A 10188-nucleotide genomic window follows, 5' to 3' on the forward strand; every position below is an offset into this window, starting at 1 on the left:
AGCAAGGTAATGCAACAAATACAGAGCAGAACACTCACTGAAGCTCACTAAACATCCCCCTAACCAGAGGAGGTGCAGAGAGGTAAACCATCTCCAAAATCATTCAAATGATTACATTCACAGAACCTTCACAGAATATGAAACGTTTGCCATCTCTACGACTTCTGAAATTTGAATCTAAGAAAGGTAAGACAGCAGGTTAATCTCATTGAATAAACTCTGGATCAAGTTCTCAAAACATTGTCGGCGGAGAGGAGAGGATTAGTGCAGTAATTATAGTGTAGTGTCTGTCTGTCTGTCTGTCAGTCTGTCACACAGAAAGCTGATAGCACTGCCAGCGGCCCACGTAACCCCCCAGCCAGGCAGCTGTCCTCAACCATCTCTCTCTCTCTATCTCCCTCTCTCTCTCTCTCTCTCTCTCTCTCTCTCTCTCTCTCTCTCTCTCTCTCTCTCTCTCTCTCTCTCTCTCTCTCTCTCTCTCTCTCTCTCTCTCTCTCTCTCTCTCTCTCTCTCTATCTCCCTCTCTCTATCTCCCTCTCTCTCCCCTCTCTCTATGTCGCTCTCTGTCTCCTCGCTGGATTAACCAATGGACCTATCGCTAAGCCACGCCCAAAAATAGAAATTGTCCAATCATATCACAGCAAAAGTCACTACAGGCAGAAACCTTGGACAAACAAGCTAATATCTGATGGTGAAAAGCTTCTAGACTAAATATTCTTTAAATCAAAAATATGTCTATTACTTGCTGTGGTGAATCAGAAATCAGTCTGTCACGCAGTCACGGTCGGTCAGTCAGTCACTGTCAGTGAAGCGTTGTTTGTTTGTCTGAGTTTTCAAAGGGGGCGTGGCTTAGCGATAGGTCCATAGGAGGCAGAGAGAGAGACAGAGAAGGAAAGAGAGAGAGAGAGATATAGAGAAAGAGAGACGATGGGGGAGAAAGAGTTATGACAGCCAAAACATAGGAAGTACTTATTTCCCCTAAGTCATGGTGGGGAGATGCAGAGCATAGGTGCCTAGAAGCTACAGCTTTCTCTCTCTTTCTTTATCTCGCCTAGATTTATTCAACCAGGCAGCCTTTGTTTCAAGAGCTATTTTTGTTCTGTTAACCTCACATGCTAAACTCAAATGCCAAGGCAGATATGATGGAATTATGGATATCTGATGATTTTTTTTTTTTTTTCGTTTTGTGTCAGAGAGGATGCCTCTAGAGCTCCCCCAGTGGTGAGGAACAGTGTAGAGCTGTGTGTGTGTGTGTGTGTGTGTGTGTGTGTGTGTGTGTGTGTGTGTGTGTGTGTGTGTGTGTGTGTGTGTTTGTGTGTGTGTGTGCGTTTGTGTGTGCGTTTGTGTGTGTGTGCGTTTGTGCGTGCGTGTCCATGTGTGCTTGCATGTGTGTATGTGTGTTCGTGTGTGTATGTGAGTAGAGCAGATAGAGCTTTCTCCAGTGGTAATAGGCAGTGTTACTCTGTAGCTCTGTGCTATGTTGTTGCTCACACACACACACACACACACACACACACACACAAACACACACACGCACAGGGTGCTGGGTCAGCACATCTCCTCTCCAACACACAGCTGGAAAATTCCACTTTCCCTTGGTGTACTGTCTGTGCTCTCAGCTCCCTGCCCAGAGCACTGACATATGCTTCTCACATCAGGGGGGGGGGGGCGAGACTGGGGGAGAGAGAGAAGCAGAGAGAGGGGGAGAGAGAGATTAAAACAGAGGGGGGAGGAGGGGGGGAGGAAAGTACAAAGTAGCTGCATATGTAACACTAGTCCAGAGAGATGAGTTAATAATCCTATAGCCCACACCTACCACAGACAGCAGCCAACTCAACCGTGAGGCATGATAAAAAAAACAGGGGATAGGGACAATGGTGTGGAAAAGAGCTGATTGGCTGGATTGGCTGGAGGTCAGAGGAGCCATAAAGGTGTACAGTAGGCTAGACTAACTGTGTGGCCACCCATGTCCATGTGCCAGACTGACTGGCAGTATATATACAGGCTAACTGACAGTATATATACAGGCTTACTGACAGTATATACTGTATACAGGCTTACTGACAGTATACATACAGGCTAACTGACAGTATATACTGTATACAGGCTTACTGACAGTATACATACAGGCTAACTGACAGTATATATACAGGCTAACTGACAGTATATGTACAGGCTAACTGACAGTAGGGTTATTCGAAAGCCTGTGTGGACTGTAAGCGAGATACAGTCTAACTGACAGGGGGATATCAAACACAGTATGTATGTACAGGTGACCCATCTCTTCAAGCTCCACCTCAACTGTCCCTCCTAAGACCTCTTCATCCCCTCTACCCCCCTCTACAGTTTCTCTACTGTAAATAGATTAAAAATAATAATTATTACTTTTTCTTGCTATGACTGATGGTTATGGATAGATGATCACTTGCTTAGACAAATGTATTTGTTGTAAGTCGCTTTGGATAAAGGCGTCTGCTAAATGGCCAAGATGTAAATGTAAATGTAATGTACAGTGTAACAGTAGGGCGATAGGGCTGTTGGTGGGCTGACTGACCATGTGTATAACAGGAGGGCTATGGGAAGGCAGATTGTGTGTATGTATCTATAGGCGAACTGACAGGGGGATATGGAATAATGTAGGCCTAACAGTAGGCCTGTAGGACTGACGGTGTGTCGTCGCTGTCTCTACAGGCAGATGATGGAACAGCAGCAGCAGATGCAAGCGCACATGGAGAGGGAGCGACGATCCTCCAACTCAGGTGTGGAAACACAGTCCAGACAGACACGGATACAACACCGTACCCGTACACTATACACACTATCCACGGCGCTCCGGTTACACACGCTAGTACAGTTCAGTAATTCAGGAGTCTCTTTCTCATCCCTCTTCTCCAGGTTCTCCCTTCCCAGGCCACCCTGCCGTGCTCTCTGTAGCCCCCCCGGCGGTGGTGCCTCCCCCGATGTGCATGGGAGGAGGCCCCCCTCCGCCTCCTCCCCCTCCGGGCCCCCCTCCTCCGTCGGCGGGGGGACCCGCTCCCCCCCTCCCTCCCCCGCTCCCCATGGGAGGCGGGGGGCCGGGAGACGAGCCCTCCGCCCCGACAGGACTCGCCGCCATGATCGCCGGAGCCAAACTGCGCCGCGTGCAGAGGGTGAGTGGACCACTCGTATCCGTCGTCTGGTCACCCCATGGTTTTGTGTGAAAATCTGATCGAAAGTCAATGTTAACTGACGTTATTGCACACACACTCTCCTCTCCTCTCCTCTCCTCTCCTCATCCTTTCCTTTCCACACCCTCCCCTCATCCTCCCTTCTTTTCATCCTCCCCTCTCTTCATTTTCTCCCCCCCCCTCTTATATTTTCCTCTCCTCACCTCTCGACCCCTCCCATGTCTCCCCTCCCCCCCTCCTCTCCTCACCTCTCCACCCCTCCTGTGTCATCACTCCCCCCCTCCTCTCCTCATCTCTCCACTCCTCCTATGCCCCCGCCCCTCCTCCTTTCCTTTCCTCACCTCTCACCTCTCCACCCCTCCTATGTCCCCCCCCTCCTCTCCTCACCTCTCCACCCCTCCTATGTCCTCCCCCCCCCCTGCTTTCCTCTCCTCCCCTCTCCATTCCTCCCACCCCCCCTCCTCTCCTCACCTCTCCACCCCTCCTATGCCCCCCCTGCTTTTCTCTCCTCACCTCTCCACTCCTCCCATGCCCCCCACCCCCCTCCTCTCCTCTCCTCTCCTCACCTCTCCACTCCTCCCATGCCCCCCACCCCCCTCCTGTCCTCTCCTCTCAGCCTGAGGATTCGGTCTCTTCGGGGTCAGGCGCCAAAAATGATGCCAACCGATCGAGTGGAGGGAGCGGAGGGTTGATGGAGGAGATGAACGCCTTGCTGGCACGAAGGTCAGAGCATAGAGTTGAGATGAGCAACATGGACATTCTGATCCAAACCAACGCTCTGTGTCATGTACGAGAAGATCAGTAGCCATACTGGAATTGTGCAATGTGGTTATGGAATGGTGTTATGGATATGTTCACGAGAGGATGTGTTCACGTTAGATGTTCGTAGCGATGTTCCTTTTTTTCATTTTATGTGTGCTTTGATTCAGAGCACATTTCTCCGCTATTTGGTTTGAGGTGAACCAACATTCAAATAAGCATATTCTTCAACAATTTTGGGGATTTCGATGTACGACACAACTTTTGAGTGTGTGAGTGTGTGGTTTAGATCAGTGAGTGTGTGGTTTAGGTCAGTGAGTGTGTGGTTTAGATCAGTGAGTGTGTGGTTTAGGTCAGTGAGTGTGTGGTTTAGGTCAGTGAGTGTGTGGTTTAGGTCAGTGAGTGTGTGGTTTAGATCAGTGAGTGTGTGGTTTAGATCAGTGAGTGTGTGGTTTAGATCAGTGAGTGTGTGGTTTAGATCAGTGAGTGTGTGGTTTAGATCAGTGAGCGTGTGGTTTAGATCAGTGAGCGTGTGGTTTAGATCAGTGAGTGTGTGGTTTAGGTCAGTGAGTGTGTGGTTTAGGTCAGTGAGTGTGTGGTTTAGGTCAGTGACAGTGGCGTAGCGGACGGGCCCGCAAGCGACGCACCGCGGGGGGGCCCCAGCCACTAGGGGGCCCCCTAACATTGGATCCCTTTTTTTTTTTTTTTTTTTTTTATAATTTAAAAAAATATAAAACAAAGAAAATAAGTGGCCCTTCATTGTGTCAACCTTAATTTTAATATATAGGCCTATATTTAAAAATATATGCATAGTTAGCCGTATCCAATAGCAATATGACTTTGACGTCACACGTAGGCAGCGAGACACAAGGAAAATGAGCAAGCGAAAATACAATACAAAGTACAATAAGCATTCTTTAGGTGGTGGTAGATTCTCTATTCGGACATTATAGCCGCTATATGTGGGACTGTCGGTCCGATATTGTAAAAAAATCAAATAATTTTTTTTATGTTTACGGAAGTACATGTCTCAACTATTATCTCGGCGGTTAGTCGAGTGAAAGAAAAACAACATACAGATGATAATTCACACAATATAATACCACGAAAGCGTACAGCACTAAACAATAACATTCATTTGGGCAGCATCACTAAACAATAACATTTATTTGGGCAGCATCATACTGAAACTCAGGCAGAAGGGCAGGGTCCGGCCAGGTTCACAGTCACAGGCTGTCAGTGCATCATACAGGTACATAATTCAGCATGGTTAGGCTATATATAGCTGTTTCTTTTTCTATTCTACTATTCTATTCTACTTCTGCTGTCTGCGTCTCCCTGGGTATTCCTAGGGACTAGACCAGATTCCAAACAGTAAAGAAATGCCACAATATACCAGGACTTAAGAAACGAGATGTCCAACAAAGGATTTGACTAACCCTGGCCAATTGTACGCAACAAGTAGACTCTGATGCAGCGGAGACAGGGTTGCCAGATGGGCTGGTTTTTGGTGGATTTAGAAGTTTTTAGATTGTTTAGGTTGGAAATTCTCAATCCCATCTGGCAACCCTTAGCGGAGAGTCTACAGCTTGTATGTTTACAGATATCACACTGCTGTGCACACCACACTTTGTTAAAAGAAATAAAGCTTGTACTATTCTACTTATAATACATTCTACTGATGTAGTGTAGTCTACCATTTGGTTTTAGTTATAGGCTATTGCTCTCACTTGTTTGTAACTTTTGCTAAGTCAAGCATTTAGAATGTAGAGTGCATATTGCGAAATTTCGCAACGTCAATAACGCATCGGCCTCTAAAAAACGCACGTTTTTTTTTTTTTTTTTTTTTACTCCGTTGCGAAAGGGCCCCCGCCGCTACCTTGCGGGGGGGCCCCGGGATTTTGCGCTACGCCACTGGTCAGTGAGTGTGTGGTTTAGATCAGTGAGTGTGTGGTTTAGATCAGTGAGTGTGTGGTTTAGGTCAGTGAGTGTATGGTTTAGATCAGTGAGTGTGTGGTTTAGATCAGTGAGTGTGTGGTTTAGATCAGTGAGCGTGTGGTTTAGATCAGTGAGTGTGTGGTTTAGATCAGTGAGTGTGAGTCTGACTTGAGGCTTCTTCTTGCCCCCAGAAGAAAAGCAGCATCAGAGAAGCCGGAGGACAGCCAAAGCGTGAGTGAGGGAGGAGGAGGAGGAGGAGGAGGAGGAGGTGTCAGTTACTCATGCATTTATTATGAGCATCAGACACACAGTATTCGTGCTAGTAATGCATTGTTACAGTACATCCCTCACCACTTCTGCTTTGATCTGTTTTTTTACATATTACAACATAAATAGTGAGTAGTGATGATGATGATGAGGATGAACAATTCTTTAAGCAAACAATGCTTTATTTGCCATGGAATCAATTGTCAATCAATTGTTGGAATGTGATATTTCTGCACAGATCCCCCCTCAAGACAACACACACGCACTGCACACACCCCCCCTCCCCCGAGATAACACATGTACACCACAGGGACATCTGGGCATAGGGTCAGCCATAGTCGAGCAATTAGGGGTTAAGTGCCTTCCTCAAAGGCACAATGGCAGTAGTAGGCACTTAGATAAGATGCCAGCAACCCTCCAGTCAACAACTCACATTGAACCAGTGACCTACCGATTACGGGCAGGCCTCTCTAACCTCTAGGCTACCTGCCTGATGATGATGATGATGATGTGAGGATGAAAATGAGGATGAGAATGATGATGATTGTGATGATGATGATGATGATGATGATGATGAGAATGTATCTTCCTCATGTCTCCTTCAGGATGACCCCAACTCGCCTTCACCCATCACCCGGGCTGGACAGAATGCCACAGGTAAATCCTGATACAGAATCCACAACAATGCACTTTTATTCATGGTCTGATTGAGTCTTCTGATTGGAAGACAGACTCTGACCCAAATGGCAGCATGGTCAACAGTATTACAAATGAATTACAAACATGAGAGCACATTAATATACAACACTCTATTCAACTGTATACACAATATGAATACAAATATGATACAATGGAAATACAAGACAAATTCTGATGACAAGGGCTCTATAGATAAAAGTGGGCAGTGAAGTGAGATATTGGCAGGTGGATAGATCAGAGTACCAGGGGGGTAACCCGTCAACGTCACTAAAGGACAAATCTGATTATTATTATTATTTTGATAAATCTTGTGAGATTTACAAAGAAATCCATCCTTATTTTGAAAACTCTCGCGAGACAAAACAAGCCTGGATTTTTCTTTAGCAATGTTGATGGAATACGTGCGGCCAATGGGTGCGGCCATTGTTTTAGACGGGCACTGACCAATGGTCTTCCTCTGCCCATCCCTAACCCTCTCCTCTCCCACAGATGGAGTAAAGAAGCCATGGGACCGAGCCAACTCTGCAGAGAGGTCATCACTGGTATCAAGGTGAGAACCAGAGGGACTCTGCTTGTTATCTTAGCAGGTCTAACCTTGGATAGACATGTGTTACAGAACCCAACGCTAGTTAACTGTGTCCTGGGTGCCAGTTTGTGCAGCAGCCAACTCCACCATCATTGTCCTTCTGTTAAACAACCGTCGAGATAGACAGCAGGTCCAGCTTGTTTGGCATGGCAACCAAGTGGCTGGCTCAAGCAGAAACAGACTGTAACAGACACTTGGGCTTGGTTTGCGATCGTTAGACGATCATTAGACGCCGGCCCTACCTCCTATGCCATTGTTAATCCGGTACAGTACATGTTTCCCTGCACTGAACACAATGTCTGTCAGTTGGTGGTACTGTATGGATTTATAAAATCATTTTCATAAAGATCAAATGAAATCTCCTTTATGAAGCGTGTTTTACAAGGTTGCCTTTACCAACAATGGAAAAAAGTCCAACAATTTGATATAAATGTTAAGCAGTATTTTAATCGAATATCTTGATGTCTTGATGTTTGTCCCTGTGTGTGTAGGGTACGACCAGTGGGGAGTAGCAGTGACACAGACGCCTTAGACTTTGACAGAATGAAGCAGGTAAACAGCTCTACAGTAAGAGCAACACTCCTCTCACCTAAGACTGGGGTTCCCAAACTGTTGTGTACTTAAAACCTTTGGAAACCTTTTAACCAAAACCCATGTCCCAAAAGCCCACTACCCACCAGTGAGACCTGACCCTACATTTGATATAAACTGTAAAGTGGGGTGCTGTATTATATTAATTGCATTTGTTTACATGTAACAGGAAATCTTGGAAGAAGTTGTTCGTGAATTGCACAAAGTGAAGGATGAGATCATTGATGGTAGGTAATCTCTCGGAGACAAGGATTCCCCTGAAAATGTATTGATTACAGTTTTTCTCTATCGCTTTAACACGTTTTCTCAAAGCATAGCTCATTTTCTCTTAACTCTTAACACAAATCCAAAAACTCACACACAAAACCCTAAACTCCACAAATGTCTTGCAAAAGCAAACACTGCATTCAAAATAATGTTATGTCTTCTCAAAATGAAATGTTGTTGTCAAATGACAAACACACACCATCAAATGAATAGACACTTGTAACAACCAATTGAACACTGATGTACACAATGGAAAACACTATGATCAGCAGAAAACAGTACTATGATAAGATTATCAGTAGGCCTTTTGCATTTTCAGTGTTACACTACATACGTACAGTAGCCTGTTATAAACTGTTATGTTTTCATACTCAAATATAAAACACACAAATACAAGAATAGAACGTTTTTTTAATTCTGAAATACTGTACACATCTCAGCAATGACAGTTGGATTTGTAAAGTGTTCTTCATACAGAACAAACAATAGAAAAAATAAGCCTTCTGCATATACTCTACACAAAGATCACAAGACCTTGTCAGCAATGTTCTCCCTGGCCAAGCAGAAGGGAAAGTATCGCCTGGCATGACAAATCCAGCCCTGATATACTTCAGATATATTTCAACACAGGAAAGCTCACCTTTGGCCCTTTTATTGCAAAAGCTATGATTGCTAATTCAAATGCAATAGGTGTTTGCCCTATGAGGAGTGTGATTGTGTGATTGGTGGTTTGAGTTTAGCATTCTGAATGGTAGTGTTTTCCATGTGAACACAATAGATTTTATCAAGGAAGATTGTGCCAAATATAGAGAATTGTATTTAGTGTTTTGTTAACTGTGTGGTTTAGAGCTGCAAAATGAGTGATAAGCAAGAAATGTGTTTGTCATTGTGAAGGATTGGTGTGAGATAAGATACACCAGTTTCAGGTTTTGGTCATTGTGTTTGAGGTTCCGATGTTGGTGTTAAAGCGATAGAGAGAAACTGTAAATTAGATGGTTATTGGTAGAGGAGGAAGAGTGATAACAATATTGGCCCCTAGATGGCATTAGAGATAGGGAAACTGATCTGGGAGCATTATCATTTAAAAGTAAGCCTACACAAGGATGTTATCCAAGTTACAAACCGGTCAGTGATTTGGAGGAAAGATTACTCTTCCTAATCTGCAATCCTACGCTACAACCTCAGACCCATAAACTCCTTTAACAGGTTCTTGGTAGATTGTACCTCACTGGCTCAGTTGTGTGGATCCTGTGCAGTGATACAGATGTGTCTACTAACAAAATAAGATTTAGATTTAATCTACCATGCATCTACTGATGGTAGACATTATTCCATTAAAGCAAAGAGCCAATCCTAAATAGATTATAGTCTAGGCGCTACATTCATATGCTGCTGATATATCGTTATGGGGTTCTATCTTCACCTACAATGTTGTTCTTGTGTGTCTTCTTTTCCCAGCCATTAGACAAGAACTCAGTAGAATTAGCACGACATAATCTTTCAGAACCACCCATGTGACCCACGTTTTGGAACCATCGTCCCCACGGCAACTGCTGTGACTCTGAAGAGGGAAGGAAAGGAGACCCAAACTACAACACTTTTTATTTATTCTACGTTGCTGTGATGTTGACGCAACGTGACAATGTTGCTGAAACACTACAGGAACGTTCCTACGGTTTCGTTTGGTTTGGAGAAAGAGATGGATGGAGGACACTCTCGCACTGATTTCTCTGTTTTCTTCTCTGGTTATGTTTTTCTCTCTCTGTCCATCAGTAGTCCGGTTTGCTGTTCTGTTTTCAGTCTTAAGGAAAATTTATGAAATTCAAGTAACATCTCGATTTTTAGGACTTTTTTGTTTTGTTTTTAAGTTTTTGTTTGTGTTATTATTACTATCATTGTCATTACTATTACTAT

General features: G+C 44.6%; 1 protein-coding gene across 1 annotated transcript in view; it reads left to right on the plus strand.

Moving 5' to 3' along the window:
- evlb (Enah/Vasp-like b) overlaps nt 1-9770 on the plus strand; it is a gene marked incomplete at both ends in the record, with an annotated part of 44652 nt that extends 34882 nt beyond the window's left edge. The window contains 10 exons of the mRNA XM_080550338.1: nt 1-6; nt 2692-2759; nt 2896-3149; nt 3784-3890; nt 6056-6095; nt 6737-6788; nt 7320-7380; nt 7908-7968; nt 8177-8234; nt 9733-9770. The exon at nt 1-6 is cut by the window's left edge and continues 61 nt beyond it. Coding sequence (XP_080406464.1) covers nt 1-6; nt 2692-2759; nt 2896-3149; nt 3784-3890; nt 6056-6095; nt 6737-6788; nt 7320-7380; nt 7908-7968; nt 8177-8234; nt 9733-9770 — 745 coding nt within the window. The remainder of the gene's footprint in view (nt 7-2691; nt 2760-2895; nt 3150-3783; nt 3891-6055; nt 6096-6736; nt 6789-7319; nt 7381-7907; nt 7969-8176; nt 8235-9732) is intronic.
- Between the last annotated feature and the right edge of the window lie 418 nt (nt 9771-10188).

This window comes from Nansenia antarctica (assembly GCF_963989245.1).
Source record: "Nansenia antarctica genome assembly, chromosome: 1".
Lineage (NCBI taxonomy): Eukaryota > Metazoa > Chordata > Actinopteri > Argentiniformes > Microstomatidae > Nansenia > Nansenia antarctica.